The 16,492-nt window shown below is 57.5% G+C and overlaps 1 protein-coding gene across 1 annotated transcript in view; it reads left to right on the top strand.

The window, feature by feature from the left end:
• The window catches only part of ILRUN (inflammation and lipid regulator with UBA-like and NBR1-like domains), a 34,507-nt gene extending 28,294 nt beyond the window's left edge, over positions 1-6,213 (top strand). Inside the window, exon 5 of the mRNA XM_068660379.1 lies at positions 907-6,213. Within this exon, the coding sequence (XP_068516480.1) occupies positions 907-942 (36 nt within the window). The 3' untranslated portion in view covers positions 943-6,213. The remainder of the gene's footprint in view (positions 1-906) is intronic.
• Positions 6,214-16,492: the final 10,279 nt, after the last annotated feature.

Below are 16,492 nucleotides of genomic sequence, written 5' to 3'. Positions count from 1 at the left end.
TTGTGGAGCTGCAGTAGGACATGCAGGAAATGACGGTGGGTTTGGTGTGATTTTTTTTTTTTTTTGAGATTTTTCCTGCTAAAGGTGAAATTGTGAAAACTTGAAGCCATTACTGTCTTAATGACAGAGAAGGGCTTTGTGCTGTCTGTGCTTTTGGCTAACTCATCAGGATGCTCATAAGAAGTTGGGCTGCACAAAATGAGACTCTGACGATGAAATACAGCGAGCTCCTCTCCCTCGTCCCGCTTCTGACCTGAGCATGTCCTTGGGTGTTACAGGAGGATTTTGTGTGGTTTGTATCTTCAGCATTGTGACAAACCGAGCAGCTCTGTGGTGTAGGAGATCCCTTACCCGCCTGTCGGTCTCCTTGTTCTGCGTGATGAAGGACTGGCCACTTGGTTCGAAGAATAGAATAACGTTATCCTGAGAGAGCAAATACATCGCTGGGAATGTGGACTTAAAATCCTGGTTTTCCTTGAATGGCTTCTACTACCTGTTAGGGCCTCTTGCTGTAATCTTTAGAATACGCCTGTGAAAGGATAGTTGCTGGCTTTGCAGGTGTTGTGGCATCTACAAGTAATTTTTGCTCTGGGGTAGAAAATACCCCAAGTTTCTTGGTCCAGTAGCACCTGAGAAATGTTTTGCCTGGTTTTAACCTGGCAAAGTAACATCTGAAGGAGGTAAGTGGGTAGCACCTGGCATCTCCCCCTGGGGGACAGCTCCAAGCACCAAACCCTGCGTTTTGTGAGCGTTTCCTAAGGCTGGACAGCAGAGGTGTCTTTGGAGGGCAAGGGGTTGTGTTGGGTTCAGCAGTGTGGGATGGGCTGGTCGGTATTTGTAGGCGTACGCTGATCGCTTTTCTTTCCTTACCAATTAAAATTGATTATGTCTCCAACTTTCTTTCAGGGTTTCCACGGTCCTTATCCCTTCGGACAGTCTTAAAACACAAACACACAAAACGGGTATCGGCAAGAAGAGAATTTAAAGAACTGACTTTTGGGGGAAGGGAGGGGGACCCACGTGGCAGACAGACACAGCGTGGACCCCCCTTCTCTGCCTCCATGTTCTGGATAAAGAAGAAAATAAAACAAAAGCCCAGTAACTTAGGACTAGCTGTTTCCAGAGGAAAAAATCTAAGTATGCATGTGTGAATGCTGAATTTCAGGAGTGGTGTTTAATGCTATGAGAAAGAATATACCAACGCCATGGATTATTTTTTTTTTTTTAGAAGTCATTCTCACACTTAATTAGGTAGCTTAAAAAGAAGATTTAAAAATGAAAATGAAAAAAGCCATCTTTAAAAAAATATTTTGCCTACAGAGCGGTTGTAGTTTGAGCAAATGTTTAATTTCTGTTTGTTTCCTGTTCATATTTTTTTTAAATAAGGGACAGCGTGCATTTTTATGGAACTGTCATGTTTTGCTTGTTACCGAATGGGAATTTGCTTAGCATCTTCTGGGTTTTGTGCGGTGACTTGTTTTTGTTGGATGTGTTTTAATGACAGGTTGGGTCTGCACCCAGCTCTGCATTTTTAATATCACCTTCTGTTTATAGTTACCACCTTTTTAATCTTAATTCTTCTTTTTTTTTTTCTCCCTTTTGGTTTGGGTGTTGCTGTTAGTTGTCCTGCATGTCGCTAGAAACCCTGCTGGAGACCAGGTCTCAGCATCACAATTAGGGAGAGACTCTGGGACTGGGTTAGGATAGCGTGGAGGGCTCGTTCCCCTTCCCTTTGTACACAAAGTACACGTAAATACACACCCGTGTTAATAAGAAACAGATTTATTAAAGTTCCAGAGCTATGTGGTTAGCCTATAAGAATACCTTTTTGTTAACTCTGATGTACAGTAGCTGTGCCTAGAGCAACCAAGCAAGTATATCGGTCTCGTGCCAAGAAGAAACTTTTCCTGTAGCTGTAATTCACGTGCTGGTAGTTGCAAAGCTTTGCAAGTCCTGTCCTTAGAGTTTTGAATCTCCCATCTCTCTCTCACACACGTTTAAGTTTGAATCCATTTCTCCTGTGATAAGGTGTTAGCTTCAAGGCTCGTTCTTTGCATTTTTGAATGTAGAGGAAGAGTTAGCATCAGCTGCTGGACTCCGCTCTGTCGCCTTGTGTTGTTGCCTTTCTCATCCCGGCTTGGAGCTTTGTTGAGGCTCTCGCCTTCTAACCGGGCTCTCCAGGGCTTGTTTCTAGAGGAGGGGTTGTTCCTCCACAGATGCAGGTCGTTCTGCTGCTCCTCTGGTGCATTTTTCTGTGGTTACTGGTTGGAAAGCCCGCGGTGAGGGGAGGGAGACGGCCTCATGGGTTCCTAAAGCTCCGTGTCACCTTCACATCCTCCTGAAGGGGGTGAGCTGAGGGGGCACTGACTTGTGCAGAAGCCTGAACGAACTGCCAAAGATACGATGATATGCAAAGACCCCGCTACCTTCTTCCAGATCTGTGGTGCAGCCTCCTTTCTCCTCTTTGGAGCAGGGTGCAGGCGTGCGGTGTGGCTTCAGGCTGGTCGCTCCCTCCTGGTTGTGTTTTCGTGGTTGGCTTTCAGGGGAGGCTTCGTTCTCCTTGCAGCTACCAATTAGTGCGTACAGGTGGATCCTGTGGAGGGCTCAGGAAGAAGCTAGGATGCTGTAGCCCCACGCTGGCTGCTTGCTGTTAATTGTATGGAAATAGCTGACAGGTTTGTCTGTGCTTGAGGTTTGGATATTAAGGGTCGCTGTTACCTGAAGCCTCCCTATAAGAATGCACTTGCTGGAAGAAATGAGTATAATGTGAGAAACCACCTGTATGCAAGAGGCACTGCGGGGTTTGGATCGCCAGCCCCATGCACGTGTGGTTTGGTGAAAACCTGGGTTTATTTCAGCAGCTTGTTCGAGGTACGGATCCGGATGGAGCTGCTCAGGAATGCAGCCGTGGAAGGTGGCGCTGCGTAGTGCCAACACAGTCTGGTTCTTGTCCTGCAACATCCTTCTGCCCAGCTTCAGTTGTGTTGTAGCATCCAGCCCAGGGAGCGGGCTGCATTGCTGCAGTGGTGGATTTGTGGGAGCAGGTGGAGCTCACCAACAGCGTGCCACGCTCTGAAGACGTGGGTGCATGCCTGGCCAGTGCATCTCCTGCAATGCTGCCGCTTCTGAAAGCATCTAAAACACTGGGGACTGCAGTTTGCCCGAATGTCAAGGTGATTCCTTATCTTTATGAGCTCCTTTTGTCAGCTGGGTGGGTGGGGAAGCAAGACCTGAGCCTGCATGGTACAGCTGGCGCTGCGACCTCTGCCTCCTATCGCCTGGGAGCCCTTTGAGCCCTCGGTGCCCCTGCTCCAGCTTCCTGCTCCCAGGCACAAATTCTTCCTCTGCATAGAGTGGCTGCCACGCCTGTGCTGCTCCTGCTAAGGCTGAGTTTTCCTTTCCTTGTAACAAGCTCGCATGCACCCCACGTAGTCCTGTGCTTTCCCACTCAGGAGGCACACTTGTTTTGCGCAGATCCGAATCCACTCGTGAGTGATTTCAGGCCGTGGTGGCCTCGTGACAAGGGTCACCGACTCCAGGGTGTGAAGAGAGGCAGAGCCTGATCTGAGATGCTGCTGAAATCCGCATCCTCTCGCTGCTCACCCCACAGCCATCCCCCAGGTAGCTGAGCTAAGTGCTCTCATCGTGGGGTGACCTCTCCGAAATGACCGTGCAGGGCTCCGGAGGTGTTGGAGGTTGGGTTCTGACCCTTGCTGTGACAGCGGGACAACCTTTAGGTTGGTGGTTGCTCTACCTTGCCAGGTTTTTCCTCTAGTAAAAACTGTTTCACTGGGGCTGAAGGCGGTTTTCTCTCCTCTCTTGGAGCTTAGTGGTGCTGCTGGCCCTCACACTGCTCTTGCAGTCAGGTTTCCAGCTTTAAATGAGGTGGGTTTGAAATATTCAGCAAAACTCCTTCCAGGTGGCTTCAGGGCGCTGCGATTGCAGTGGTTTCCATAGGATTGAGGCATTCAAACTCACGGAGACTTTGCATCAGATACATGAAATAAATGGTATGGATTTTCAGGGGGGGCTGAATACCAAGAGTCTGGTGCGCGTGTGGCAGCCGAGGTGAGCGGAGCCAGGTGAGTTACACGTGGCCTGGTAGGGATAGGAGGAAATCGTGGCTGAGTTGAGACTGGTGAACCAGTACAGAGGCAGCATCACCCCAGGGAGGTCGCTGATCCTGACTGGGGGGAGACAGGGCCGGCACCCACTGGTAGGTGGCAGGGATGGAGCAGCCGCTGGCTTTGGCCTGACTGACACCCACCTGCCCTGAGGAGGGGGAGAGCCTCCTTCCTCACCTGCTCCTCCAGAAATTAAAAAACGATGCCCTATGTCTGCTCTCCAGACAGATCCGTGTGTCGAGCACGAGCCACCTTGGATGTGGAGCTGTCACCCCCCGAGCAGGGGCAGTGCAGGCAGCCCAGGGAAGCCAGAGCGCGGTCAGAGCTCCGCAGGAACAACCCCAAACTGGTAAAAAAAAAAAAAGGCAGACGGAGGGGAGAAATCCCCTGCCTGCATCTCAGGGGTGTCGTACTCAGTCCTCGAGGGCTGGAGGATGCAGCTGCCCCTCCGAAGGGCAGAGCTGCGTGGGTTTGAGCAGCCGGAGCCCGCAGGGTTGGGAAATGCACGCTGTCCCGTCTCTGGGTTTCTCTTGTGTTTAATTAATTTTATTATTATTTTTTTTCCTTGTGTGAGTGAGTGGGTGGTTCTGCAGCCTGTCTATTCTCTCTGGGGGGAGTGCATGTGTAGCCCAGGATGGTGTGTTGCCTCATGGAGTCTGGGAGAAGTCCTATGATAGCACATTGGGGGTAAAAATAAAAAAAAAATAAAAAGTTTTTTTCCGTAATGTATAAATGAATATTTGTATGATTAAATTAACACAGAAAAAAATGTTCTGTAGCTGTTGAGAGTTTTATTGAAGATGAAAAAAGAATTTGAATCTGACATCTTGTAGTTAAATGTACTTCTGCTGTCCCCAGGGTGTTCCCAGCCTCATGAGCTCACTTCTCTCCCTGCCTTTACCCCAACTCAGTTCACAAAGGAGAAATTCAACGTGTGCTGAGTTTACAAACAAACCTCCCAGTCCAGGTAGATGTGTGAGGAGAGGCTGAGGCCCATGTGGATTTTTTTGTGAAAGGTGATGGGGAAGAGCCTGTGCAGGAGGGAGGGGGTCCCATGGCAGTGCGAGATCCCTGCTGAGGGCAGGAGGGTGGAGGAGAGCACCTGGGGGCAAAGCTGGGCATTGGGAGCCTTGAAGGCCTTGTGGATACGAGTACGAGCTTAGAACCAGGCCAGCCATTTCCCAAAGCAGCCACGTTTCTGCTCAGGACCATTGCTGGGGGCTGGGGCTGAGCCCCCAGGTGTGCCCCCAGAGCCCCTCGTGTGGCTGCGGCCTGGCTCATGGCTGCGGCCTGGCTCTTCGCTGAGGCGCCGCGGTGCCCCGTGGAGGTGTTTCGGCGTGCTCACCGCTGTCACCAGCGGATGTCCCTCGTCCCACAGGCAGGGAACCTCACACATCGAGCTGTGTCTGCTGCCTGCACCCCTCCTCGCCCGGGGGACAAGGCAATGAGCAGGGTGAGCCCAGGCTGCCGGAGCTGCCAGTGCCTTCCCCATGGATCCTGGATGGAAATGGGACGGAGGGGAGGTGGCACCAAGGGGTGCAGTGTGAGGAGGAGCAGAGATTTGGGTTAGCTATATTCACGTGGTCACCAGCACAAAGCTGTGTGCTGCTTGTGTCATTTTGGGGCGTCCTGGTACACCCCCAGACCACGGCGTAGGGATCGCAGTGCGTCAGGCTGCAAACAGGGGCTGTGGTTTGGGGACCCTGGGGTAATCAGCAGAGGAATTCTGACTGAACTTAGCCTATTTTTTAAAATTATTTTTATTTTTTTTATTTCATATCTTATATTTTATATTTATTATTATCACTAGGGAAATATCTGGTAGTGCCCTGTATTAGGATGGGGACGTGTGAAGGACCTTGGGAGCCACTTGAGTGGCCACGTCGGGCTGATGGCATTTCCCAAGCAAGCCCTTATTGCTCCAGGCACCCAGCCGAAACATTTGCCTATATAAACTATATTCTGGAGCAGCTTAGCTGAAGCTGATCTCTTGCTTATGTGTGACTTTGTTACTAATCCTCGCAAGAAACCTCAATGTGTGCGTGTGCTGGGTTTGCCTTTTACCATTTGAATAAATGCTTGGATCTTTCATGTGCTGTTTCAGCTTGACTGAAAACCTTACAGGGAACAGACATCCTGCTGCCTGTGCCCACGGGTGTTTGTTTTGTGCCTTGAAAAGAACGCACCCCTTGAGCTCTCGGTGCTCACGGGTGTCTGAGACCGATCCGTGTTTGGACAGGTTAAGTCGTCCCCCTCCTTCCCCCCCAACTTTTCATTTACTGCTTATTTGCTTGAAGGAATCTGTTTGCCTTTAGGGCTGCAACCTGTCAGAAGTTCACCAGAGCAGGACAATACGATCACACCTTCCTTCTAACGCTATCTCCCGAGCAGGTGAGCGACTGGAGCGATTGCTAGACTGGAGGTCATCTTACCACCGCGGCTCCTGCATGGTTCGCGGCGCGGGGCGAGCTGGCACGGCAGGGCGCCAGTTCAAACAGCTGCAGCCACCTGCGAGCCGTCAGGGTTTGCGCTTTCTCCTTCGTCTATTTTTTTTTGAGGTGGGCCAGATCATTGTCCATTAAAAGTTAATAATAATTTTTAAAAGCTGCTCTCAATCAGCTGATTTTTTTTGGCTTGGTGGAGCGGTGGCTGTTGTAGGATGTTCACTGCTGTGGGGACAGAGGGGAGAGGGGCACGCAGGGACTGAGCTGCATCATCCCCTGGCCCGTGTGCTGCCCTGGGAGCTGCTGCTCTCCTCGGCTGACCAAGGACCACAGCACAGCTCCGAGCAGCCTGTGCCAAAATCTCCGCAGCACCACGCTGCAGGCACCGGGTCTGGGGCTCCAGCGAGCACCTCACCATCCTGGAGCAGTTGTAAGTGAGCAGAGGACAAAAGGCCAGGCCCTAGGGGTATTTTTTTCCCTGCCAGTGTGGGGAAGGAGCCTGCACATTTGCGCTTATATCTGTGGGAACAGCTTTTAGTGCAGCTTTTCTTTGGAAGCTTTCTGCGACCCTTAATCTGTCGTGAGCGCGCTCAGCCAGTGCATTAGTCGGAAATAGCCAGTTAAACAGAAATGATTTAAGGAAATCTAATCTTAAAGGTCTCCTACCCCATTCATAAAACAGCCAGCTAAAAGTGTGCGCTGGAAACTGAGAGCAGAAGCAGATGGCAGGCGCAGGTAAGGACCAGCATTGTTTGCTCCATCAAATACTATGGGATCGGGGCTGGCTTGAAGGCTGTCACTCGGAGCATTCCCCTATTTTGTTTACATCTTTGCCTGCAGTAGTAAAACCTTCACAATGCCGGTAAGGGCTTAAATGGGAAAAAAAATGAGGCCTGTTTTCAACCTGTTTACGAATGGAGCGACCAGGGCAGCACCCTGCAAGGCGGCTGGGCTGGGCTGCGGGTTGGTGACCCCACAGAAATCGTGGCCCTGTCCTGTGCCGTGGCGCTGGGAGGTGATGCTGGGGTGTCCGGATGGGTGCAGAGCAGCTCCTGGCTGTGCTGTGACCCCTCAGGAGCCTCGTGGAGGGAGCAGTCCCAGCTCCTGCCCACCAGGACTGGCTGGCGAAAGCCTTCTGCGTAAAATCATTTTTTGAACCAATCTCCCCAGGACTTTCACGGGCTTCTTGGCCTCTCCTGCTCCCAGCTGAGGTGGTTCCAGCTCAGGGTGTCTGAACAAGCCTGAGGCTGGCCCTTGGGTGCAGTTGCTGTCCTCCAGGCAACTTCCACCCCCCCGGGGGGGTGCTCTCCAGCAGCCAGGCACCCCACAGGGCCCAGCTGTTCCCAGGAACTGGGTAAGGAGCTCTGCAAACAAGGATAAAAATCTCCAGAGCTTTCCCACTTGCTGCTAGGGCTGAGCCCTGCATAATCTTGCTTGGCTGACTCACGGTGAAGGTGCAGGCGTGGGCTGGGATGTGATCCAGGAGCAGTGCTGCTTTTGGGGGGGTTGTGCCTGCAGGACCCAGCCGAGCGATGCCCGAGCCCCTCGGGCACACAATAAAACTGCCCAGAGCTGCCAGCATCTTGCACGCAGGTTCAAAGCACTCTTAAAGCATCCGTAAACCCCAAACGGGGAAAAACCCTGATTTTGGATGGCCGAGAGGGAGAGCAGGTGGGCGGCTGGGGGAGGCCGACATACAGGGTGCCTTGTGCAGCGCTGCCTCTGCAGGGATCTCCATTTATTGACTTAAAAATGAGGCTCCACTGCCCAGCTGCTGCTCCGAGTGGCCAACATGGGGCGAGCAGGGCCGGGTGGTGGCAGCGGGGTGGTGACAGAGGGGATGCTTTGTCCTGCAGCTGCTGGAAGGTGCCCACTTGGGCCGCTTCCTATCCATGTATTCAGGCATCAAGGTTGCTGCTCACCCTGTTTTTTAGGGGAGAGGCTGAGATCAAAGGTCCCGAGCCTCACCCAGGTCCCTCTGCCCCTCTGCATGGGCACGCAGAGACCTGGGGCTCATCCCTGCTCGCCCAGCTCTGCTCCCACCCCAGCTGCCCCTCACCAACTGGTTTCCTCCCCATTAATCTGGGAATTCAGACCGCAGGCAGGCTGGACAGGCAGTCTGTGTGTCCTTCTGCTCACTGGGACCTGCTGGGCTGCAGGGGGCTGGTGCAGGAGCTGGGGAGCAGCTCCCGGTGGGTGGCACGGGGACACGGTGAGCTGTGGAAGGTGCCTGGAGATAATTTATCAGCTGCCTTCCCTGGGGAAGGGCCTGGCCTGAAGGAGATGCCAGCAGAGGGAGCTGAGCGTGTTCCTCATCTCCAGCCCTCCATTGCTGCTGGATGTGGCTCCTCCAGCCCTTGGGACCTGGTGCTGGTGCTGGTGGCTGCCCGTGTCCCTCTGCAGCATGCATGGTCCCAGCCTGGGGAGGTGCTCGCATGTTTCTGGCCACCCACAGCACCGTGGGGTGGCACCGTGGCACCCAGCCTGCCACCGCCACCACGAGGGTGACCTGCTGGGGACAGCTGAGCTGGGCAGGGACCTCGGAGCAGCTGGGATGTCCTACAGGCAGTGATGCCCCATCAGAGGGGGCCTGGACCCCGTCTGCGTGCTGTGCAGCAGCTGAAGGTGCAGCCAGGGCTGCAGCCACTCCAAATTCAGCCAAAGCTGGTGGTGAAGCACTGCTGGGGATGGAAGATGCAGCCCTTGGGGCAGGGAAGCTGTCCCCAGCCCTGGCAGACGGGGACATGAGCCCAGCTCCTTGTGCTGCCGGCCCAGGAACGCCGGGGCTCGGAGGGGTCTGTGCTGGTGGGAGTGGGCAAGGCTCGCTGCGCAGGGAGCAAATGCGAGCCTCGTATTGCTCGTTATCTAATCTGCGCCGCTTTCCCTCCTCCTTGTTTACCGTGCTTGAGTTTCCTCAATTAATTCTGACAGCTGCAGGCTGGGCCGTGACGTCAGCCGGCGGTGGCGAAGCCCAAAAGCCTGGAGAGGCATCGAGTGTGACCCCGGGGGTGACCTCGGGGACCAGGTGGGACAAAGCCATCGCTCCCCGTGCCTGGCACCTGCTGCCCGCAGCACCCCGAGCCTCTTGGGGCTGACCACGAGATGCCCCTCGGTGCCGCGAGGCTCTGCTCTGCCCCCTGCCAGGCTGCAGGGACGTGCCCCGTCCTCACACGTGGGACACCCAAACCTGTGCCACGCTGGTGCCGTGGGCTCCCATGGCCCTGGGGCTCTTGGGGGGGTTGCAGTTGGTGGCCACGAGGGGTGCGGGGCTGGGCTTTGAGCAGAGGAGCCTTGGGCTCCCCTGTGCCTGCTGGGACCTTGCAGCACCTCTGCTGTCCCCACACCCTGCTGTGGGGTGGCAGGATGGAGAGGAAAGGACGGGCTCCCCTGGACGTGGATTTGGACAATCCTGGTGCCCCCATCTTAGAAACAAGGGGGTGAGGGAGAGCTCGAGCTCCTGAGCAAGGAGTGTGGAATGGTTCAGGTGGGGTCCCTCTGCTCCAGCAGGGCCACCGCAAAAAAGGTGCCCAGGGCGACATCCAGGCAGCTGTAGGAGATCTCCAGGAGGAGCCCACCAGCCCTAAGGACCACTGAGGAGGGCACGATTTAGAGTCAGGCTGGTTCTGGGGCCACCCCGCTTGGCCCTACCCCACGGGCAGGGTGCGGGGCTGCGGGCGATGCTGCCCGAGAAGCAGGTTTGTCCGAATTTTAAAAGGGATCTGCACACACGCAGAGCGATAAGGAAACGGTTATTTAAAGAGCAAACAAATGGAAACTGCGAAAGGCACTCTTTCCTTTTTTTGCGGGCAGAGGGTGCGGTGCCCATACCGTCGGCTGACGGGAGCGGGTCCCCCGGGGCCGCACCGCGTGCCCGGCGGTGGCCGTGCCGGCAGGGCTGGGGTCAGCGGCCGGATGGGGCTGTGGGATCTGCCCCGGGGTGAGCGCCTGTGAGCTGGGAACGAGCCTCGGGCTGATGAAGTTGTGCCTCATCCCACCAGGAAAAGGGTTTACGGCCCATCTGCAAACGCCAATCCTGCTGAGTGCCTTCGTGACGGGCTCGCAGTGGCACAGTTGCGTGCGTGCCACCGGGGATGTGGGGACGCCCCGGGGCTGGCTGCTGTCCCACACCAAGGTCAGGTTCATGCGGCTCAGTGCCCGCGTCCTGGGGCTTCGTTTTGGCCAGGGGAGGTGGAAACCTGGGGCTGCTGCAGCCTGGTGTGCGCCACGCGAGGTTGGAGCAAGGATGTGGTCCTTGGCCAAACCCTAAATCTCACCGTGCTGTCGTCATCCGAACCCCTTGGGGTGCCTTAGTGTCTTCTGTCCCCCTTGGAGGGGTCTGGGGCTGAGGGTCCCGGTGTGTCCCCAGTGGGATCCTGTCCCCTCGCCCCCCACCACGCCAGCACTGCTCGCCCTGGGCAGCCCCGGTGTTGTCCGTCCTTTCGGGGCTGCAGATGTCACGGTGAGGGTTTTGTTTCAAAGGGCAGCTCCTTCCCATCCTTCCCCCCCTCCACGCTTTTTTCATCAGCTTTTGGTTGGGGATTAGGCACGTGTTGACAGAACAAACATTTTGCTGCCCTCAAAATCCACGGCTGACAACAGAAGCGATCTTCTCTCTGTGCTGGGTCCCGAGCCAGAGCTGGGACGGGGCAGAGCCAGGCTTGGGGCAGGGGTTCCCCATTTTGGGGTCACGTCCCACGCTGGGCTGGCTGTTTTGGGGTCTGGAGCCCAGCTCCTTCAAGAAAGCAGGGAGCACTGATCGTGTTCTGCTTTCGTGTCCCCTCCTGTGCAGCCCGGCACGGTGCCCGTGTCCCGTAGGGGTTTGGTGTGTCCCAGTGGCCCAGCACTGTGCATCCCAGTCCCTCTCCCGGTGCCATTTATGGTTTCAGCCCCCCCTCAGCCAGGCTCTGGGAGGCTCCTCGTGGTGCTGAGCCTCCACAGGAGGCTGAGGATGGGAGGCAGCTTGAGTTTGCTGGGAAAAAAAGCAAATTCCTCCAAAGGCAGAGGGCAGCCCGGCTCCTGGGGAGGGGATGAAGGCAGGGCAGGCCGCTGGGGATCCCTGTGCCGTTTTCGGGGTCCTCCCTGCGCCCCCTTTTTGCCTGGTGGCTCTGACCGGGGCGATGCTTACGGGAGCAGCTCCTTTCCCTCGGAGCTGGGTGACTCACGGCTGAGTCACTGCTCGCTCTGCGCTGCCTCGCTCGTCCCTGGCTGCCTCCGTGCCGAGCCCCCCAGGCTTTTCCCTGTGCCCCCCCCCCCAGCCTGTGGGACGCTCAGGGCCGGGAGAGCCGTGCCTCTGTCCCCAAACCACAGCTCCATGCAGGGTACGGAGCAGCCTCGTCCCTGGGGGACGAGGAGACCCTGTCCTCTGGGTGGGCTGACACAGGGGGGTCCTCACCCCTGTGCCCCCCAGGGAGCTGCAACAGGTTGGGGGTTTCTGACGGCGAAGGGCTGGAGCCCCCCCCGGAGCTGGGGAGGTGGCTGGGCTCTGCCTCCCCTTCTCCACCCAGCCCTGCCCCCTCCAATCCTCAGAACATCCCGAGGGCCCGTTTTAGGCTTATTTTTAGGGATTCCCACCTGGGGCAAAATCCTTCTGCAGGTGCTATGGGGTTGGATGGTGCGGGATGAAGGGGAGGATGGGGCCGGGAGCCTCTCCTGCTCCGCGGGGCACTGCGTGCCCTCGGCCATGGGAGCGCCTTGTGGGGCCGTTATGCCCGGGGACCGTTTGCTCTCGGAGGGGGAAAGCAGCGGAGGAGAAGAATGAATTTGCATTTCTCCGTGGCAGCCGCTGTGGGAAAACAAAGCCACCGAGGGTTTTGGGTGCTGCGCGGCCCCGCGCCGGGGCTGTGTGAAAAGACAACATCGCGTCCGCTGGCCCGGGGCCCTGCCGGTCTCACCTGGCTGCTCCTGTGTGCCTGGGAACCGCCGCCAAGCGGCCCCGAACCTACAACACTCCGAGGGGGTGCCGGCCACGCTGCCCCGTTACTGGTCCCACTGGTGGGGTGAACGGCTAACAGGGAGGGAACGGGGGTACCGGGCTGTATGGAGGGGTTTGGGGTTCGTGTGGGGATGGGGGGGACCCACATGGGCAGCCCAGCTCAGGGCTTGTCCCTATATGTGCGTTTGCCCAGCGTGCGCCCCAAAACAGTGCCGGGGTGGCCATGACCTGTCCTCACCCCCCCTCCACCGGCGTTTGCTGTGCTGCTGAGCTGGGCGCACCCGCGCCGCCCTGAGCCCTCTCTTCCTGGCAGCGCCGCGCGACCCGCGGCCACTTCCAGGCTTTTAATCCCGAGAGACAAAAGCAGGAGCTTAGAAAGCCACCGGAGGAAGAACAGAGCGGGGCGTTAAGCAGGGAACAGCAAACACGCAGCTGGATCCCGCTGCTCCCAGCCCGGCCGGCTGCCCTGCGACCTCCCCGCCTGCGTCAGCCGCGCTTGGCATGGGGAAAAACGGGGAGGGGGGGGGGGCGAACCCTGCACCGCGCACCGGGGTGCAGGAGCGGGGAGCTGGCGGCTGCCGGCACGGGCAGCAGCCGAGGTTGGGAGCCCCGGGGTTGTTTTGTCAGGGTGGGCCCCGCACGCGGGTGCCGGCGGCAATAACCGGGGCTGTTTGCCCTGAGCATACGCGCGGCGCCCCATAAACGGGGTTTATGGCAGCATCTGGGAGATGGGGAAGTGGGATGAGCATGGCCATGAGGGTAATAAACGGGAGGGGCCCTGCCTGGCGCAGAGCCACGGGGATGTTTTGGGAAGGGGTAAGTGAGGCTGGAGGCCAGGAGGAATTTCAGGGGGTTCGCTTGGTCTCTGCTCTGGAGCCACCTGAAGGTGACAGAATTATAGGGGACATCCAGAGATCTTCGGGTTCAAACCCCAAAGATGCTCCCTGGGAGATCTCCACGGGCTTGTCACACACACAAAAATCCCATGGGCTGCCCAGTGCCTGCCCTTGGGTTATTTCCCGTGCATTTTGGCAATTCGCTCAGCGTTGGGGTCCAAGCTCTGCTGGGAAGCCAATTTCCCCTCTGGGAGCAGCCCCCCAGCTCGCCCCAAGCCCGGCAGCGTGTTCCCAGCTGGGTGCTGGGTGCAGGCCCCTCGCTCCCTTCCCGGCAGTGACAGCGGCTCCCTGCTGTTTGCTCTGCTTTGGTGGCACGGGGACACCTCGCAGGGACAGCAGCTGTGGGGCTGGGACGAGGAAGGAGCCCGGTACCCTCAGCCCAGGCTCTTTCTAGGATCGCAGGGAGTGCTCCCAGCTCTGACCTCCCGTACGTGCCTTAGCTTGAAATAACACAAGAGCGAGTGTGATAAACCCTCTCGGTGCAGGCTGGGTGGAAATGAACGGCGCTGAGCAAACAGCCGGGGAAGAGCAATTAAGATTATGGGCAGCAGGAGGGGGGGGAGCAGCAGCCACCTCCCGCCGGGGATCTTCCTCCTGCACAGCATCCCCGGGCTGGCCCTCGCGGTGCAGGAGGGATTCCCGGGGTCCTGGCGCTTCCCCATTGCTTGTTCCCAAAGTCCAAAGGATTTTTCCTCCCTTGGTGTCTGGGATCTGCACCCAGGGCTGTGGGTGGATGCGGCCGTGAGCTTGTTTGGGTGCTGGCAGGAGGTGAAACCCAAAAGCTGCCTCCTCCTTGGGACACCAACACCCGCTAGATCTGGGGCTGGCATGGGCTGGGGTGCTGAGCGCTTCGCACCGAGGCAGCTGCCTGCAGAGTGGGGCTGAGCCTGTGGGTGTGTGAAAGGAGCTTGAACCATTTCCAGCATCCTGGGCTCGGAGAAAAGCCCGAGGAATCCCATCCTGCCGCCCGGGAGCGGGGATTTGCCTCCTCTGTGGGCATCGCCCCTGCAGAGCCCGGCAGCGTGGGTGCCAGCTCTACGGTGGGGGCAGGATTTGGCCTCTCAGGGACCCGAGCGTGTGGGCTGGCTTTGCATGGGGACTGCTGTTCCCAAAAGTGGTGCGGGAAACGAAGTGGAGGAAACCCCACTGCTGGGGAAGACCAGGAAACGCCGCTCGGTTCTGGTGACGGAGCAGGCTCGGTCGCCTCTGCGGTTTTCGCAGTGACATCAAGTCCCTTCAATGGTTTTATTATATCTGCGCGTTATATGGCTGCTTATCTGTTATTCTTGCGATGCAGCCAGAGATTAGCTGCAGGAGGGTGGGCAGAGAGATTCCTCCAGGCTGATTCACGAGCCACTGCTCCGTCCCCTCCTGCTCCAGCGCTGAGCTTTCGGTGCAAAAGGCGCCGGCATCGGAGCCGATCGGTTGACAGCCAGGACAAGGAAAAAGCGCTCAAAACTGCGCACACAGAGCAGAAAAGCCAGACTATTTCCCCTCTTTCATTGTCCCGCAGGTGTTGCAACCTATTCTTTTCCTGTTTTGCATATGTAACCAGAGCTGCTTGCAACGGCCTCGTGGCCCTGCTGGGATTGCGCAAGGGAGGCGAGACTGCGCCGGGGTTACGCGGGTGGCCGCAGCCCCCAGCCTGCACCAGGGAGGGAACCGGAGCGGCTTGGATGGGGCAAATCTGCTGCCAGCCTCCTGGTTTCGAGGGATTTCACTTTCTCCATCCACCATCAGTGAGAACTCCTGGCGTTGCCCAAGAGCTTTGGGTACGGCTTTGGGGACGCGCTGCGGCACAGCCATCGCTGCCCCGTCGTGGCGAGCAGCAGGGGCTCCGAGCTGTGCCTGCATCCTGCAGCAGAGGCTCGGTCTCAGGTCAGGTCTGACATCTGCCCCTGGTCCCCGTGGCCGGTTTTGGGATGCTTCCTTGCTTTTGTAGCCCCACGTTGTGCTGCCCGCCTGGCCAGCTCTCCCTGGGCAAAGCCAATGCGCTGTGAGGCAGGGAAATATTTTTCCTTTTAATCTCTTCTGCTTATCGAAATCTCCGGTGCTGCTGATAGGAGCAGCAGGGAGAGCTTTTTCTGAGCCCGATCCCAGGCAGACCGGGAGGACCTGAGTTTGGGATGCTCCTGAGAGGTGACCCAGGGCCAGGCCGTGCGTCCCCTTTGCCTGGTGACATCCCGCTGTCCCCCTGCCCTCTGACCGCCCTCTCCTCCAGTTTGCTCCGGGCTTCTTTGCTATTTGCTCTGGCAACGGGTGATAATTAAACCTAGGAAGCAGGGAAACATTTCCCATTAAACGTTTCAGAGGGCAGCACCAATGGGATTTGCAGCCTGGGGCGGTTGGAAGCAGACAGACAGACAGACAGACAGACAGACGTGCAGGGAGCGGGGAGGTGCGGGGTGGCCGTAGAGGTTCCCCGTGCGCATGGCTCTGTCCTACACGTCGGCTTTGCTCCGTATCGCATGTTTCCCCAGCTGACACACCTATGTTGCCATTCATAAGCTACGATAAAGGTCTCTGCGCGCAGAAGGCTCTGTGGCCTCGGCTGCGGGGCCGTGCTGGGTTGGGGCTGCCCCTGGCTCCTGTTTGGGGACGCCGTTTCCCACGTGGGGACCCCAAAGCAGGTCTGGGCGCTGTGCACAAACCCCGGAGCTGGGCAGAGCCCCGAGGCTGTGCCTGTGGCTCCTGGCTTCATGCTGTGGCTCTGCCCAGGACCTGTTATCACAGCCGGGGATGCCAGCCCAAATCCTGCTGCTCCCAGCACCCCTCAACATGAGGCACAGCCCCAAATGACGGGGAAGAGGAATTCCCTGGCATCCCGACCCACTGCAGCTGCTTGGCGCTTCGCAACGGGCGTTGTGGGATGCTGGATCCAGGCTGCCGCCGTGGCGAAGCTGTGCTGGGTCGTGCACGTTGTGCCTTGACCGAGGCGGGGCGAAGATGCTCGGGGTGGTGCCGGGGCTGCGGTGAGCTGGGGGCATTGGGTGGGAGCTGGGGGGCTGGGACCCCTCTCCCCACCACACCGGCTGCACCACATCCCCATCCCATGCACCCTTCCCACGTCAAAGCCCAGCTGGGGCTGGCGACCTC

Source organism: Anas acuta, chromosome 24 (assembly GCF_963932015.1).
Source record: "Anas acuta chromosome 24, bAnaAcu1.1, whole genome shotgun sequence".
Classification (NCBI taxonomy): domain Eukaryota; kingdom Metazoa; phylum Chordata; class Aves; order Anseriformes; family Anatidae; genus Anas; species Anas acuta.
This window is presented reverse-complemented; position numbering and strand designations above follow the sequence as displayed.